Below are 19,173 nucleotides of genomic sequence, written 5' to 3'. Positions count from 1 at the left end.
ATGGTATGTAATCTTATATAAACAAGGAGGTTTATAGGTGTGCAAAGGTGTGCACAGAGGTTTTGGAATAATTCAATGTGTGACCTTCAAACTCTAAAAAGTATTGGTCTGTGATGTTTCCTTGAAAATAATGGTATAAGTCTGTATTAGATGTGCCTAGTATTGAGACCATCTATAATAACTACCTTTTCATTCCATTAGCCTATTCTACATACAGTACTGTGGCCTTCTGTATTCCTCACACAATCCACTTCCAACAAGCACCATACATCTTAAGGAACAACCCCCTCTTTCAAACCTGGTACAAAACATTATTGATCTTCTCCTTTTGGTTATCGATCTAGCAAGGCAGTGTTACCTTGGGTTACCATGAGTGTTATCATAACACATTCATACTGCTCAAGTCAAACTAAATGCTGTTGAAGTACTTATGAAACAGTACGTTTAAAAACACCGATATAGAACCATTGCACTTGGACTGTTTAGGGACCTTAGCTAGTCATATGAACTGTAAAAGGATGATGACTTCTTCACTGACCTATGGAGTGTAGACAAAATGACTAAGTAGCTTGCAATTGCAACAAAAACATTTCATAACCATCAGACAAATGACTTTCAATATTTTTTATTAAAACAATTAACATCCAAAATGTAAGGATGAAGCGGATTTGAATTTGAGGCAACTAGAATTTCAGTAAGAACTTAACAGTGCTCTCTGCAAGGTAAGGTTGTCAGTGCATTGTGACGGTTGGACAAATCCAAAAGATAAGCGTAATAAACAAGACATATCCACACTGCGGGTGGTTTAGTTGCTTCAAATTGCTTGTAAGGAAGCCACGGTTACACACAGTGAATGCAGACCAATATTGTACAATGCTGCTAGTGATGTGTCAATATGCTGTTTTACATATCAGAACAAAAAACTTTATATAAACACAAGTTAAACTATAAGTACAAAATGTGACCAAGGTTGGAGTTGAAAGGGTTACAATCAAAATTATATTTACAGGGATGATTCGACACCAATTACATTGTAAATTGTGGTAGAATTATCTGATTACAGTCTTATAAGCTTGTTACACTAGTCGAAGCTAATTTACAACGATATTGTAGTCTCTTACCTTACAATAAACCATCTGATCTCGTCCATACAACCAAGTGCTTCAATAACACTTAAGAAATACCAACAGTGAAGCCTAAATGCTTGTTTTTTGTTTTATTCAACCTTTTGTAATGAAAGTGTATTTTGGTAGACCATGCACCTGAACCCTTGGTCACTTTAATGAATAGCTCACAGACTGTTTTGCAGAACATTAAACTTGGAAAACATACCATATTGGTTGAAATGTAAGCTTGCAGCAGTAGTTTTTAGAAGCAACATGAATGTCCTCCACACATTTGGCTAATACTATGTCTGAAATGAATGTATGCACCAATGAGCTTATCAAAACAATATGATGCCAAATAGTCAAACAACAAAAGAGAGTGAAGAGCTCATCTCCTTTTGACAAGTTGATGTTCACATACTGGGGTGTACATTGCTGACTCTAAGTACAGTAAAATAGCCATCATATGATACGCATGTGTCATGTCATACACTCTGCTGCAGTTATATTCTCCTCTTCCAGCACCATATGTAAAGTCACTTCTTTGAGGGAGTTGAAGACCTGTTCCTTTTAGGGGGATTTGGACGGTGGTGGTGTTTGCGTGTGTGTGTGTGTGTGTGTGTGTGTGTGTGTGTGTGTGTGTGTGTGTGTGTGTGTGTGTGTGTGTGTGTGTGTGTGTGTGTTGGGGTGGGGAGGGCAGTGACCATAGTCAGTCATTTCCATGATTTGTCACAGTAAGGTCAAGGAGTACTTTGGGAGCAATGGAGGGAGTAAAAGAAGAGTTAGCCGTGAAACATTTGCTCTCAACTGTCTCATCTGTGTTCCCTCCCTCTTTCTCTCCCCCCTCCTCGTCATCAGATCTTCTTCGTTAGAAACAAATAAATGTTACCTTCGTTACAATAAATACAAATAATGCAATCTGAAACCCGTCCTATGGCGTCTGGCACGCTTGGTGGACCCCTCTCCCCAAAGTTTAACACTTATGCTTCATGGCCAGCTGTGGAGAGGAAAAAGAGAGGGGAAGGAACAAAACGAGAGCACGTCAGCCATGTGGAGATATATAAACATCATGCAGTGACTAAGTGAAATGAGAAAGCAATTTAAGTGAACATTTCTTCAACCCCCTATGGGGTTCCCAAAAATAATTGATACAAAACACAATAAGATAAAAAAAATCTATTAATTTCTGGAAACTGCAAAAACAAAAATAAATTCTGAAGTTAGCTAGCACATTAAAATCTGACCACCAACAAATACAAGTAAAAGAACCTCATTGATACTACTTTGTTTCCCACCTGGTGGAGGCTAAAGTGGTTGGCATGGTGAGTAGTAGAACAAGGACAAGCAGGGTCTATTCTCTAGGCAGAAAGGAATAATAGCTATTAGGGTGGTGTTATTCCCCAGGCGTTGGTAAGCGGCCCACGACCCAGTGTTTTCATCAGGAAGTGACTGGTCACTCAGACTTCATCTCATTAAAGAGAGTTCTAGTGGGCTTGACTGGAGGCTCATTAAGGAGAAGGCCAGGTCCACCAATCTAAATCTCTCTCTCACACACACAGACACACACCTATCTTTCAAAATAGAGGTGGGTGAAATCTCCAGAGCTAACAAGTGGGGGCAGCAGAGCTGCAGCACAGACCAGACGGCCATAGCTCCTTCTGTGGGGATGGTGAGAGCTCAACAGTGGTGCTAATGGACTGATGTCACACAGAGCCTCAGCAGGTGGGAGACACTGCAGAGACAGACTGACTGAATCTGCAGTGTTGTTTCCCGCTACAGGTCACCTTAACAGTTATTGAGTCCACTACAAGATACCATATGTTCTCAAATTGAACTAAAGTATACTGGATCACAGGTAGAAAGAGGGAGACGTGGTGTCTTGTTCAATGGCATTACAGGGGGGGAAAGTAGCGCAGTTAGCAGATACAGGATGTTCCCAACTTTTACTTAACATCAAAAACTGAAGAGGGGGAAAGATACATCTTTCAAAACATGAACTAAATATTGTTCAATGTTATGACCAGTCAGATAAGATGTTTCAGAATATATTTACTGTAGCTAGCTAACATCACCTTCCTACCAGTGGTTAACCACGTACATTATAGGGTTGCATCTTTTAACAAACATGCTTTAGTGAGTGCAAGACTAAAACTGCAAGACAACTAATTAGTTAAATGGTTCACAAAATGCAGCATCTAATTGCTGGAGCTCAATGTGGAAGTGGATGGAGTGTCTTATCTGTATGGGGAGTTAGTGCCTTCAGAAAGAATTCATACCCCTTGACTTATTACACATTTTGTTGCGTTACAACCTGAATTCAGAATTGATTAAAAAATCTCACCCATCTACACACAATACTCCATAATGACAAAGTGAAAAAATGTTTTAGAAATGTTTGCACATTTATTGAAAATGAAATACATAAATATCTAATTTACATAAGTATTCACACCCGAGTCAATACTTTGTAGAAGCACCTTTGGCAGCGATTACAGCTGTGAGTCTTTGGGTAAGTCTCTAAGAGCTTTGCACACCTGGATTGTACTATATTTGCCCATTATTCCATTCAAAATTCTTCAACCTCTGTCAAGTTGATTGTTGATCATTGCCAGACTGCCATTTTCAAGTCTTGCCATAGATTTTCAAGCCGATTTAGGTCAAATCTGTAACTAGAACACTCAGGAACATTGTCTTGGTAAGCAACTTCAGCGTAGATTTGGCCTTGTGTTTTAGTTTATTGTCCTGCTAAAAGGTGAATTAATCTCCAAGTGTCTAGTGGAAAACAGACTGAACCTGGTTTTCCTCTAGGATTTTGCCTGTGCTTTGCTTTATTCCATTTTTTTTATCCTGAAACAATCCCCAATTGTTGCTGATGACAATACCCATAACATGATGCAGCCACCACCATGCTTGAAAATATGCAGAGTGGTACTCAGTGATGTGCTGGATTTGCCCCAAACATAACACTTTGTATTCAGGACAAAAAGTTAATTTCCTTGCCACATATTTGGCAGTATTACTTAAGTGCCTTGTTGCAAACAGGATGAACGTTTTGGAATATTTTTATTCTGTACAGGCTTCCTTCTTTCCACTCTGTCAATTAGGTTAGTATTGTGGAGTAACTACAATGTTGCTGATCCATCCTCAATATACTCATATCACAACCATTAAACTCTAACTGATTCAAAATCACCACTGGGCTCATGGTGAAATCCCTGAGCAGTTTCCTTTCTCTCCAGCAACTGAATTAGGAAGGACGCCTGTATAATTGTAGTGACTGGGTGTATTGATACACCATCCAAAGTGAAATTATGAACTTCCCCATGCTCAAAAGGATATTCAGCATTTCCTTTTTTATTTTATCTACCAATCGGTGCCTCCCTGGTCTTTCTCGTTTAATCTTCGCTTGAAATTCAATACTGGATTAAGAGACTTCACAGATAATTGTATGCATGTGGTAAAGAGATACGGTAGTCATTCAGAAATCATGTTAACCACTATTATTGAACACGGAATGAGTCCATGCAACTTATGTGATCTGTTAAGCACATTTCTACTCCTGAACTTATTTAGGCTTGCCATTACAAAGGGGTTGAATACTTCCAGAGCACATGCTCTCTATCTGGAACAGTGGGTCACCAAAGTTGGGTGATCCCGTTTTTACAGGAGGTTCAAGAAGCCGGGTCAAAGATAATTATAGTTACTTTAAAAGTTATTGGAATCGATCACAGTCGTGAGTTAGAAGCGGAGCACGATTTGTATTTTTACAAATAATTTCCTTTACAATTTATTTCCTGTTTTTGCAGCAAAACCATATTATGATAATGGTATGGTTAATCAGCGGTTGATTAGTTCTCCTTGTGTGAGGGATACTGTTGGATTAAGAGGATGAGAGAAGCCCATGGAGAATAGCTGGGATAGAGAGAATAGATGGTGGAAGTAAACAATAAGTGAAGAGATGGGATTCTTAATAAGAACATCTAGCTAGTGAAATACCCTGCTGGGCAGCCAAAAGCAACAAACTAACCACTTAGACTGAATCACCTGAGCATGGAGAACAGCATTTGATCTTTTTGCTGAGTTTAGAGCTCAAACTGAGTTTACAGAAAATCAGTGTGGGATGAATTGTTAGTCAAAGACAATGGGGAAATGTGGGTTACATAGTACCATTATGTGGTATAGCCTATACCTCTGGTAACATGTATTACTAGTAAGGTTATTCTGTTCAGTTTATGTGGTTATGAAAAACTCCTCTAGCCCTTGTAATGTGGTATGATACACTACATGGCCAAAAGTATGTGGACACGTGCTTGTTGAATATCACATTACAAAATCATGGGGATTAATATGGAGTTGGTCCCCCCTTTACTGCTATAACAGTCTCCACTCTTCTGGGAAGGCTTTCCAATAGATATTGGAACATTGTTGCCGGGACTTGCTTCCATTCAGCCACAAGAGCATTAGTGAAGTCAGGCATTGATGTTGGGCGATAAGGCCTGGCTCGCAGTCGGCGTTCTAATTCATCCCAAAGGTGTTCGATGGGATTGAGGTCAGGGCTCTAGATCAAACTATGAAAAACAATCCCAGACCATCATTCCTCCTCCACCAAACTTTACATTTGGCACTATGCATTCGGGCAGGTAGTGCTCTCCTTGCATCCGCCAAACCCAGATTAGTCTGTCAGACAGTGAAGCGTGATTCATCACTCCAGACAAAGAGTTTCCACTACTCCAGAGTCCAATGGCAGTGAGGTTTACGACACTCCAGCCGATGCTTGGCATTGCGCATGGTGATCTTAGGCTTGTGTGCAACTGCTCGGTCATGGAAACCCATTTCATGAAGCTCCCGATGAAAAGTTATTGTGCTGACGTTGCTTCCAGAGGCTGTTTGAAACTCTGTCGTGAGTGTTGCAACCGAGACTAGGCGATATTTACGCGCTTTAGCACTTGGCGGTCCCATTCTGTGAGCCACTTCGCTGCTGTGCCTAGGCGTTTCCACTTCACAATACAGCACTTACAGTTGACCGGGGCAGCTCTAGCATTGAGGAACTGACTTGTTGGAAAGGTGGCATCCTATGACATGCTACGTTGAAAGTCACTGAGCTCTTCAGTAAGGCCATTCTACTGCCAATGTTTGTCTATGGAGATTGCATGGCTGTGTGCACGACTTTTACACCTGTCAGCAACGGGTGTGGCTGAAACAGCCAAATCCACTCATTTGAAGGGGTGTCCACATACTTTTGTATATATAGTGTATGTGAAGCGTGACTATATACACTCCTCAAAAAAATAAAGGGAACACTTAAACAACACAATGTAACTCCAAGTCAATCACACTTCTGTGAAATCAAACTGTCCACTTAGGAAGCAACACTGATTGACAATACATTTCACATGCTGTTGTGCAAATGGAATAGACAACAGGTGGAAATTATAGGCAATTAGCAAGACACCCCCAATAAAGGAGTGGTTCTGCAGGTGGTGACCACAGACCACTTCTCAGTTCCTATGCTTCCTGGCTGATGTTTTGGTCACTTTGGAATGCTGGCGGTGCTTTCACTCTAGGTGGTAGCATGAGACGGAGTCTACAACCCACACAAGTGGCTCAGGTAGTGCAGCTCATCCAGGATGGCACATCAATGCGAGCTGTGGCAAGAAGGTTTGCTGTGTCTGTCAGCGTAGTGTCCAGAGCATGGAGGCGCTACCAGGAGACAGGCCAGTACATCAGGAGATGTGGAGGAGGCCGTAGGAGGGCAACAACCCAGCAGCAGGACCGCTACCTCCGCCTTTGTGCAAGGAGGAGCAGGAGGAGCACTGCCACAGCCCTGCAAAATGACCTCCAGCAGGCCACAAATGTGCATGTGTCTGCTCAAACGGTCAGAAACAGACTCCATGAGGGTGGTATGAGGGCCCGACGTCCACAGGTGGGGGTTGTGCTTACAGCCCAACACTGTGCAGGACGTTTGGCATTTGCCAGAGAACACCAAGATTGGCAAATTCGCCACTGGCGCCCTGTGCTCTTCACAGATGAAAGCAGGTTCACACAGCACATGTGACAGACGTGACAGAGTCTGGAGACGCCGTGGAGAACGTTCTGCTGCCTGCAACATCCTCCAGCATGACCGGTTTGGCGGTGGGTCAGTCATGGTGTGGGGTGGCATTACTTTGGGGGGCCGCACAGCCCTCCATGTGCTTGCCAGAGGTAGCCTGACTGCCATTAGGTACCGAGATGAGGTCCTCAGACCCCTTGTGAGACCATATGCTGGTGCGGTTGGCCCTGGGTTCCTCCTAATGCAAGACAATGCTAGACCTCATGTGGCTGGAGTGTGTCAGCAGTTCCTGCAAGAGGAAGGCATTGATGCTATGGACTGGCCCGCCCATTCCCCAGACCTGAATCCAATTGAGCATCCACCAACGCCACGTTGCACCACAGACTGTCCAGGACTTGGCGGATGTTTTAGTCCAGGTCTGAGAGGAGATCCCTCAGGAGACCATCCGTCACCTCATCAGGAGCATGCCCAGGCGTTGTAGGGAGGTCATACAGGCACGTGGAGGCCACACACACTACTGAGCCTCATTTTGACTTGTTTTAAGGACATTACATCAAAGTTGGATCAGCCTGTAGTGTGGTTTTCCACTTTAATTTTGAGTGTGACTCCAAATCCAGACCTCCATGGGTTGATAAATTGGATTTCCATTGATTATTTTTGTGTGATTTTGTTGTCAGCACATTCAACTATGTAAAGAAAAAAGTATTTAATAAGATTATTTCATTCAGATCTAGGATGTGTTATTTTAGTGTTCCCTTTATTTTTTTGAGCAGTGTATATATATACACATATATATACACACACATTACCATTCAAAAGTTTGAGGTCACTTTGAAATGTCCTTGTTTTTGAAAGAAAAGCACGTTTTTTGACCATTAAAATATCAAATTGATCAGAAATACAGTGAAGACATTGTTAATGCGCACCCCAATATTTATTTCTACTTTGCACTTTCTTCTACTACAAATCTACAATTCCAGTGTTTTACTTGCTATATTGTATTTACTTTGCCACCATGGCCTTTTTTTGCCTTTACCTCCCTTATCTCACCTCATTTGCTCACATTGTATATAGACTTATTTTTCTACTGTATTATTGACTGTATGTTTGTTTTACTCCATGTGTAACTCTGTGTTGTTGTACGTTGTCGAACTGCTTTGCTTTATCTTGGCCAGTTCGCAATTGTAAATGAGAACTTGTTCTCAACTTGCCTACCTGGTTAAATAAAGGTGAGAAAAAAATGTTGTAAATGACTATTGTAGCTGGAAACAGCTGATTTTTAATAGAATATCTACATAGGCGTCCTGAGGCCCATTATCAGCAACCATTACTCCTGTGTTTCAATGGCACGTTGTGTTAGCTAATCCAAGTTTATCATTTTAAATGGCTAATTGATCATTGGAAAACCCTTTTGCAATTATGTTAGCACAGCTGAAAACTGTTGTGCTCATTAAAGAAACAATAAAACTGGACTTCTTTAGACTAGTTGAGTATCTGGAGCATTAGCATATGCGGGTTCGATTACAGGCTCAAAATGGCCAGAAACAAATAACTTTCTTCCGAAACTCATCAGTCTATTCTTGTTCTGAGAAATGAAGGCTATTCCACACGAGAAATTGCCAAGAAACTGAAGATATCGTACAACGCTGTGTACTACTCCTTTCACAGAACAGCGCAAACTGTCTCTAACCAGAGTAGAAAGAGGAGTGGGAGGCCTCGGTGCACAACTGAGCAAGAGGACAAGTACATTAGTATGTCTAGTTTGAGAAACAGACGTCTCACAAGTCCTCAACTGGCAGCTTCATTAAATAGTACCCGCAAAACACCAGTCTCAAAGTCAACAGTGAAGAGGCAATTCTGGGATGTTGGCGTTCTAGGCAGAGTTCCTCTCTCCAGTGTCTGTGTTCTTTTGCCCATCTTAATCTTTTATTTTTATTGGCAAGTCTGAGATATGGCTTTTTCTTTGCAACTCTGCCTAGAAGGCCAGCATCCCGGAGTCGCTTCTTCACTGTTGACGTTGAGACTGGTGTTTTGCGGGTACTATTTAATGAAGCTGCCAGTTGAGGACTTGTGAGGGGTCTGTTTGTGCTTTTCTTTCAAAAACAAAGACATTTCTAAGTGACCCCAAACTTTTGAACGGTAGTGTGTGTGTGTGTGTGTGTGTGTGTGTGTGTGTGTGTGTGTGTGTGTGTGTGTGTGTGTGTGTGTGTGTGTGTGTGTGTGTGTGTGTGTGTGTGTGTGTTTCACCTTGTGTGCAGTGACGGCGAACTGCTCAGCACTATTCTTCATCTCCCCTGTTTTCTCCTCAGCCCTGCCTAAGCGCTCCCCTCGCTCGTTCAGCGCCTGGCTGGCCTTCTGTACAGCGCTGGTCACACTGTCTGCTGCCGAGTGGAGTATACTGTTGCCTGGAGAGGAGGGCAATATAGAGACAGAGAGAAAGAGAAAAATGAGAGAAGGCGGGAGGGGATGGGATAAATATAATCAATTATACATTGCCTTCTATCTAATCACTATCAACAAAATAACTCTATGCAGCACTACTGATATGAGTTTGGTAGAAATCCCCTGCTTTATAAGATAATGCTGATATTTCATTCAGCAACCTTGGCCGGACGTTGATTATTGACAAGGAACAGGTAAAAAATAAGGTTACTCCAAATCAGGAATGCCAAGGAAGCCAGCTAATGAGATTGGTTTCCTGTGAGAAACGAGCCAATGAAATTAAAAACCTCATCACACTCCTCATTTGCAAAGCTTAGTCCAATGAGGTCTATCACGCCATTTCTCTCAAATTAAACTGAAACAACCTCACTACTTGAAAGTGTACCAAATAGCTCCAGGTGTTCCTCTTTTCTTTCGTAAAACTTTAGTGCTCTTTCTCTTTTCTTCCTCTCAGACTGAAGTGAGATAATGGCGGATAGGGGAGGGAGTGTGTCTGACAATCCCTGGCGGCACAACTGTGTGGATGAGAGGAAAGAACAGAACAGTCTTCCTCCGATAGCCTGTGGATGTTTCAAACTGGCAAGCTATTAATCTACACTCTGGACAGCGCGGCCTGCCGTCGACCCACAATGCTAACAATCGTTGCTTTTGGTCGGGGACCGCCGTCTCCTCAAAGCTTTCACTTCAGAGCCATTACCCTGGCAGTGCTTTATAATTATCGCTTTATGTGGTGATATATCCAAGGGAGGCGCCAATTTAAACAGTTTTAAGCATTGTTTTTGCTTTGAAGTGTCTTCTATTGTTGACCTTGATTGGGTTATTTTGTTGTCTGGGAAGGAGGACAATGGCATTGTTTTTTCATCAGTTGTTCCAAAGTTGTGAACGAGCCATTCTTCAGCAGAACTGGGGACTGGTACTGCAATGTTCTGTATGCACAATGGACAAAAAGAAACACCCCAAAAATATATTTTTTTTATTAAAAAGAGGCCAGCTCTAACAATGTGCTCCTCTCAACTTGCTGGCTGTGGAAGGAATAGAAATACAACGGAACTCAATGTAACTGATGCTTTCACTGTTAGAAGAGGATGGCCTCTTGGGGTTACAGTTCAGGACAAACATCCCATGCAATGACACTTACAAATGTAGATCCTTCGAACAACAAATGCAGATCCTTTGAACACTCCCAAACAGGGAAACAGATCCCAATCAAAGGTTTATTCACATGCTCCACTAAGGCAGTTATTTATCTTATAACTTGTCCTTATGTGGGTAAAACGAAGCCTGAATTAAAAGTAAGAATCTCGGACAGTCATTTTAACATGTCTTCCCAAACGGAATCCACACTGTAGAGTGTATACAGGTAGGCTGACTGACTGATAGATAACTGGCAGAGTTGTGGTGCAGTGGGGTAGATGACAGCCCAAAGCAGATGGGATGCCAGCTGGTCTTACTCTCCTCTCTCCTCTGCTTTCCTTCAAAGGAAGTTAACTTGATAAAGTCAAAGCCGTCCACTCACACAGACCTACTGGGAGGAAGAAAAGCTTTCCCCGGTTTCTCTCCCAGACAGGCTAAATCACCAATAGATAGATAGCGGATTTGCCCTTCCCTCAAGGCTCTGGATTTCATTACAGTCCAGGGAAGGAGAAGTGTTTATTTAGCATCTTCCTCACAGTAGTGAAAACGAAGTACTTGTGTTGGGACACAGGTGTCAAGTCTTCCTCTATGTCTCCCTCCAATCCCTTAAAAAAACTCCTCTTCCCCTGAAAACAGAGAAGGAGGGATGAGAGATCTACTGAGAGAGAGCCCAGAGACATCCCACACACACTCTTCCGTCTCTTTCTTGCTTCTCACTTGTTTCCCTGGGCAGGGTGATTCCGGACTGGCTGCTGGTTGAGTCCCCTCCTATGGTGAATGTCATTAAAGAGAATAGCAGGGAGGCAGGTTGTGTGGTGACTGTATGGCCCTGGTTCTTTACTCTGTAGAGTTGATTTAGGTGCAGTCATGCTGTAAGGGGGATTTGTAGGAGTGAGGCATGGCGATTCAACACTGTCCTCGGATTCTGTTGAGATTTCTCTTCACAAGAACATGGGGGAGTGATGCCTTGCCTTTAACAAGCACCTCTGTTTTGTTTTTTTGGGAAACCAAGGCAATCTCCGCTCATTGCAAAATGCCACTTCAGTGTTAAAGTCGGGTGAGAGAGCTGGCAAAACAAATTTGGGCGAAGTGTTGCTTTGACATTTGTTTTGATAATGTACTTCTGTTTGGCTAGTGAGTTTTTCTGAAATGGGGCTTTCGTAAAGAATTAACTGACTATCCCTGTGAAGGTACCTGACCTCCCTGAGTCAGTGTTCTATGTCCCAAGGAACTCCTACTTCAACAATGCAGGGAGAATGTGTTTCTACACTCCCATGATATCAACATAATCAGGACGCGCCTGTAAAACAAAAGGGGACAGAACAAAAGACAAAACCCTTTTTCCGCAACAAAAGTGAAAGAAAAGTCAAATGCCCCATCAAGTGATCACAGGTCAGGCCAACACAATGTAATGTTGTGAACACAGAACGATTTTAATCGTCCTAATGATGAGGACTGTCAACCGCCATTTACTGTCAAAGCCTGCTTGATTGGTTATGTAACTCACCCAGTTCAGACACTCACACCAATGCACACACACACACTCAAGCATATATTCTTACAGGGACACACATGCTTGCAAGCTCAAACACACTCTTGCATAAGCCTACATATTTTCTATATCTTAAAAATGCAAGCTCAAGCAGAGTCAATTACCATCCAGTATGAATTGTGTGCCAGTACGCTGCCCTGAAGTCTCGGTGGGTGTTTTAAGAGAAAAGGGGCTAAGAGACACTCTCCTGTAGAGTAGCAGCACCATCTACTTATCTGTATATTATACATTTTATCAAACACTTTCCATAATAGTTATGACTAAAGGCCTTTGTTGTTCACCTTAAACTAGTGCTACTTGAAAATGTAACAGTTGTGTACAGTAGGGTTGTCTTGGCTGTGTGCTTAGGGTTGTTGTCCTGTTGGAAGGTGAACCTTCACCCCAGTCTGAGGTCCTGAGTACTCTGGAGCAGGTTTTCATCAAGGATCTCTGTACTTTGTTCCGTTCATCTTTCCCTCAATCCTGACTAGTCTGCCAGTCCCTGCCGCTGAAAAACATCCCCACAGCATGATGCTGCCACCACCATGCTTCACCGTAGGGATGGTATTTTGCCAGGTGATGAGTGGTGCCTGGTTTCCTCCAGTTGTGACGATTGGCATTCAGGCCAAAGAGTTTAGACTTGGTTTCATCAGATCAGAGAATCTTGTTTCTCATGGTCTGAGAGTCTTTAGGTGTCTTTTGGCAAACTCCATGCAGCCTGTCATGTGCCTTTTACAGAGTGGCTTCTGTCTGGCCACTCTACCATAACGGCCTGATTGGTAGAGTGCTGCAGAGATGTTGTGCTGCAGAGTTGTCCTTCTGGAAGGTTCTCCCATCTCCACAGAGGAACTCTAGAGCTCTGTCAGAGTGACCATCGGGTTCTTGGTCACCTCCCTGACCAAGGCCCTTCTCCCCCGATTGCTCAGTTTGGCTGGGCGGCCAGCTCTAGGAAAAGTCTTGGTGGTTCCAAACTTCTTCCATTTAAGAATGAGGGAGGCCAATTTGTTCTTGGAGACCTTCAATGCTGCAGAAATGTTTTGGTACCCTTCCCCAGATCTGTGCCTCTACAAAATCCTGTCTCGGAGCTCTACAGACAATTCCTTCGACCTCCTGGTTTGATTTTTCCTCAACTGTGGGACCTTCTATAGGCAGGTGTGCACCTTTCCAAATCATGTCCAATCAATTGAATTTACCACAGGTGAACTCCAATCAAGTTGTAGAAACATCAAGGATGATCAATGGCAACAGGATGCACCTGAGCTCATTTCAAGTCTCATAGCAAAGTGTCTGAAAACTTGTGTAAATAAGTAATCTGTTTTTTATTTGTAATACATTTGCAAACATTTTCTAAAAACCTGTTTTCACTTTGTCATTATGGGGTATTGTGTGTATATCGATCAGGAAAAAAATGAATTTAATCCATTTTAGAATAAGTCTAACATAACAACATTTGGAAAAAGGGGTCTGAATACTTTCCGAATGCACTGTACAGTATATCTACCACAGTCATATACCCTTGAAAGTGCCTCGGCTATGGCATGTTTGTTTGTCTGTAAGGTTACACTATGGCTTTTAAAACGCCAACACGAACCTTCTCTGGTGATAGTTTCAAAGCGCCACTGAATAGGCATTTTTCTTGTCTGTAAAGGAATGCCGCTTCTGAAGCGGAAAAAACGCCCATCACTAGGCGGACAGAACTGTCAATCCAATAATCTCGAGCAGCCTGCGCATAGACCACACTCTCCTAAAAAAGTACTTTAGAGTTTGTTAAATACCATGAATTCCCAATACATTTAGTAGAATGAAAAAAGAGGAGAGAGAAGAAAGATCAACAGAGACTGGGGTAACCAACACAGAATGAACTTAAGTGTCACCACCCAACAGGATGGTATCACGCTGGCACACACCGCTACCGCTGTGCCCACCAAAACCCCCAGCTGGCAGCAGGGAAACCAACCGCCATACTATGCCCTCCTATACAGATTAGGAGACAAATCAAATCGGATATTCCCAACTCCTCCTTCACGTATCTGCCATTTAATTCAAATGCAAATCCTGACATTAACTTCTAACCTGAGCTGCCCGCTGCTCTTAATACTGTGTTAATCCTCGTTCGACCCTGAAGTTAAAGTAATTAGGAAAAACAGGGAAGATTCTTCTGACATTATCAGCATGGAGGAAGGAATTTAACCTTGCTACAGTAGCTAGCAGGGCGGTTGCCCTTTCGTTTCGTCACTGCTCTGCTGATAGGGATGCAGCAGTCAGGGACTGGGGATGCTAATGGAAACAAACATGGAACATTCTGCCTCAATGTACCATAGAGACACTGTCTGTCTAATTGAGCAAATTGCCCACATGAAAGTTTAAAGAGGCGATAAATGTCAGTGTAGAACAATCTGGCCTTAATGGCCATGTATTCTAATAATCTCCACCCGACACAGCCAGAAGAGGATTGGCCACACCTCAGAGCCAAGTTCCTTTTTAGGTTTCTTCCTAGCTTCATGCATTTCTTGGGAGTTTTTCCTAGCCACTGTGCTTTCACATCTGCATTGCTTGCTCTTTGGGGTTTTAGGCTGAGCATCTGTATAAGCACTTTTAACAACTGCTGATGTAAAAAGGGATTTATAAAATACATTTCACTGATTGATTGATTGAGGGTTGCATATTATACTGAAAAACCATAACCCTGTTCATAATTGCCTTGTTAATATTAGTTCAAGAGGAATTTGAGCATTAATTGGTATTGAGGTGAATATAGAAATTCATGGTAATTTTGTGACTGTACTTAGGGCTGTAACGGTAACTGGATAATCGTGACATTGGCGGTCTTGGATGAAGACCGTCATGAAAATGAAATAACCATCAAAACTGTATAAAAAACATTTGTTTTGAATAAAATAAATTATGAACTTTATTTTAATGTAGATATACTTTACCCATAGTGTTAACTATTGATTATATGTGATTGTTTTGCTAACTGTATACATCTCCTCGTCTTTCCAACTATCTTTTGATGCAACATAATCAACAAATCCCCTATACGCGAGGGTGGGGTGCGAGGGTGGGGGTGCGGATAGGAAAGAAGTTGGGACCGGGGGTACCTATAGTACCTATCGATCCTATAGCCTACAGGGTGGGGTGGGTGGGTAGCCTCTGACCTTCACCTCTGGCCTTATCATTGTTACAGTAGATCGGAGGAGTGAGGTGTAAAACATTTGGGCACATTTTGGTTTCAAAGCTAACAACGATGGAGAACCAGATGACTTGGACCAGCCTGTTTGCAGAATATGTGCAAAAAACATTCCTACTAATAACTCCAGCACCACAAATCCTTGGAACCGCATGAGGATTAACCACCCTGCAGCCTATGCCAAACTTGGGTTAGCCACCACAGCTGCTGCTACTGCCACGCCATCCACATTTGGTCAGCGGCAACTCAGGGTGGAACAAGTCTTGCTCGAAGCACAAAATACAAAATCGGGACACTGATAAATGGCGAGCACTTACAGGCAGAATAATATGTACATTTGACAGAGTTACTGGGGAGAAGGTACAGTTGAATTCGGAAGTTTACATACACTTATGCTGGAGTCATTAAAGCTCGTTTTTCAACCACTCCACAAATGTCTTGTTAACAAACTATAGTTTTGGCAAGTCGGTTAGGACATCTACTTTGTGCATGATACAAGTAATTTTTCCAACAATTGTTTACAGACAGATTATTTTACTTATAATTCACTGTATCACAATTCCAGTGGGTCAGAAGTTTACATACACTGTGCCTTTAAACAGCTTAGAAAATTCCAGAAAATGTCACGGCTTTAGAAGCTTCTGATATGCTAATTGACATAATTTGAGTCAATTGGAGGTGTACCTGTGGATGTATTTCAAGGCCTACTTTCAAACTCAGAGCCTCTTTGCTTGACATCATGGGGAAATCAAAAGAAATCAGCCAAGACCTCAGAAAAAAACATTGTGGACCTCCACAAGTCTGGTTCATCCTTGGGAGCAATTTCCAAACTCCTGAAGGTACCACGTTCATCAGTACAAACAATGTACGCAAGTATAAACACCATGGGACCACGCAGCCATCATACCGCTCAGGAAGGAGACACGTTCTGTCTCCTAGAGATGAACGTACTTTGGTGCAAAAAGTGCAAATCAATCCCAGGACAACAGCAAAGGACCATGTGAAGATGCTTGAGGAAACAGGTACAAAAGCATCTATATCCACAGTAAAACGAGTCCTATATCGACATAACCTGAAAGGCCGCTCAGCAAGGAAGAAGCCACTGATCCAAAACCGCCATAAAAAAGCCAGACTACGGTTTGCAACTGCACATGGGGACAAAGATAGTACTTTTTGGAGAAATGTCCTCTGGTCTGATGAAACAAAAATAGAACTGTTTGGCCCTCATGACCATCGTTATGTTTGGAGGGAAAATGGGGAGGCTTGCAAACCGAAGACACCATCCCAACCATGAAGCACGGGGGTGGCAGCATCATGGTGTGGGGGTGCTTTGCTGCAGGAGGTACTGGTGCACTTCACAGACTAGATGGCATCATGAGGGAGGAACATTATGTGGGTATATATATATATAAAGTAGATATCCGAACCGACTTGCCAAAACTATAGTTTGTTAACAAGGAATTTGTGGAGTGGTTGAAAAAACGAGTTTTAATGACTCCAACCTAAGTGTATGTAAACTTCTGACTTCAACTGTATATGGATGAGGAATTGGTATATAAACTATGTTTAATTACACAGGATTGCTTAACACGGTGGGGAACGAAACAGAAAATGGTACAGAGTATTTTGGAGCGAGAAACAGCCATCGAACGAATCCTGGTCTTGGATCGTAAACATAATCACCTCATGGTAGGACAAGACGTCTTGTCATCCATCCAAGCAGCATTGAAACCTGTGGCTGACTTCACTGATGTTCGCTCTGTTGAGAGTTACGTCACCGTCTCGTCAGTGAAGCCTGTGCTCCAGTTACTGACGGGAGATCTGCTGAAGCCCGACCTCACCAAAGACACCGACCTAACATAAAGCCTCCAAAAGATGATGTCCAGTGTCCTCGAGGACATGTACAGCCTACTGACAATAAAATAACTTCTGTCCATGTCTTCTCTCTTCGACCTAAGATACAGAGGTGAAGGGGATGATTTGAATGAGATGAAAGAAGGACTCCTAAAAGAGATGGTGGCGGGGGGGCGGAGGCAGGGGTGGTGGTGCTACTGGGACTGGGGGAGATGATGACTCGAACGATGCCAAGAAAAGGAATTTAGAGAGATCTCCTCCAGAACCGAAGGGCCCAAACCACTGCCTATGTAGCCCTCACAGTCTTTGTAGACACCAAACTGACTCGCTACCTACAGGAACAGCCTGACCCAAAGGATAATCCCCTGACCTGGTGGCAAGACAACCAGACTTGCTATCGTTTGATGTGGAAGCTGGCACACAGATACATGAGCCCCGCTTTAGAACGAATGTTCAGCACTGCAGGGAACATTGTTATCCCTGTCCACTCATGCCTCAAGCTGGACAAAGTCAATAAGCTCACCTTACTGGCACAAAAACTGGAGCTGGAGGTAGAAGATGATGCGTAGATTGCATTTTATCCGGCCGTCGCCGTTTGCAATAAAATAAAGATTTTTTTATTCTATATTTAATGATTTTTGTTTTATTATACGCCAGTAGATCTACTGTTACTATGTGCTCTTACCTATTGATGTTGCTGCTGTTAGTAGTAATTTATTGTAGAAGTGCTAGCATATGGCACTTTAGTAGCCTGGACTTTCTTTAATACAATGCACATTTTTATTGCTTTATGTTAAATAAATAAATGGCTCTTAAAAAGATAGTGTGTGTCTGACAATTCATGAATTTTTCAACAGCAAGAGTCCATATGCGGCACATCCATTAGGCTAGTAAACTGAACTCAGTTGCAAAAATTATATAGTTAATTAGCCTACTCCTGTCTATACAGAAATACATAAAATCATTCAAAATAGGCAACTACACCAGAAAGCAAGATTTGGAGGATCAGAGGATCATTAGCTTATTTAAAAAAAACATGAGCTGTGGATTGTTTTTAAGGTCCAATGCAGCTGTTTTTATCTCAAAATGAAATCATTTTGGGGTAACAACGACAGTGCCTTCAGAAAGTATTCATACCCTTGACTTATTCCACATGTTGTTGTGTTACAGTATATACATATTTTTCTCTCACCCATCTACATACAATACACCATAATGACAAAGTGAAAACTTGCTTTTAGACATTTTTATAAATGTATTAAAAATGAAATACAGAAACCTAATTTGGATAAATATTCACACCCCTGAGTCAATACATGTTAGAATCATCTTTGGCAGTGATTACAGCTGTGAGTCTTTCTGGGTACGTCTCTAAGAGCTTTGTGCACAAGGATTATATTTGCACATTATTCTTTAAAACATTTGTCAAGCTCTGTCAAGTTGGTTGTTGATCGTTACTAGATAGCCATTTTCAATTCTTGCCATATATTTTCAAGCCTATTTAAGTCAAAACTGTAACTAGGCCACCCAGGACATTCAATGTTGTCTTGGCAAGCAGGTCCAGTGTATACTTGGCCTTGTGTTCTAGGTTATTGTCCTGCTGAAAGGTGAATTTGTGTCTGTTGCAAAGAGGAGTGAACCAGGTTTTCCTCTAGGACTTTGCCTGTGTTTAGCTATTTTCCGTTTATTTTTATCCCCCCAAAAAACCCTCCCTAGTCCTTGCCGATGACAAGCATGCTGTACCGATAACATGATGCAGCCAACACCATGCTTGAAAAAATGAAGAGTGGTACTCAGTGATGTGTTTGCTCAAAACAAAGATTTGTACAGTGAGGGAAAAAAATATTTGATCCCCTGCTGATTTTGT

At 42.2% G+C, this 19,173-nt stretch overlaps 1 protein-coding gene across 3 annotated transcripts in view; it reads right to left on the bottom strand.

Moving 5' to 3' along the window:
- Positions 1 to 609: 609 nt before the first annotated feature.
- Positions 610 to 19,173, bottom strand: part of LOC106611118 (syntaxin-binding protein 6) — a 143,560-nt gene continuing 124,996 nt past the window's right edge. For all 3 annotated transcript variants that reach the window (XM_014210983.2, XM_014210985.2, XM_014210986.2), the window contains 2 exons: positions 9,403 to 9,560; positions 610 to 2,103 (listed from right to left, as the gene is read on the bottom strand). In XM_014210983.2, the coding sequence (XP_014066458.1) occupies positions 2,080 to 2,103; positions 9,403 to 9,560 (182 nt within the window). In that variant the 3' untranslated portion in view covers positions 610 to 2,079. The remainder of the gene's footprint in view (positions 2,104 to 9,402; positions 9,561 to 19,173) is intronic.

Source organism: Salmo salar, chromosome ssa09 (assembly GCF_905237065.1).
Source record: "Salmo salar chromosome ssa09, Ssal_v3.1, whole genome shotgun sequence".
In the NCBI taxonomy this organism is placed as follows: domain Eukaryota; kingdom Metazoa; phylum Chordata; class Actinopteri; order Salmoniformes; family Salmonidae; genus Salmo; species Salmo salar.
The sequence above is the reverse complement of the archived record's forward strand: the minus strand, read 5'-3'. Positions and strand labels throughout refer to the sequence as shown.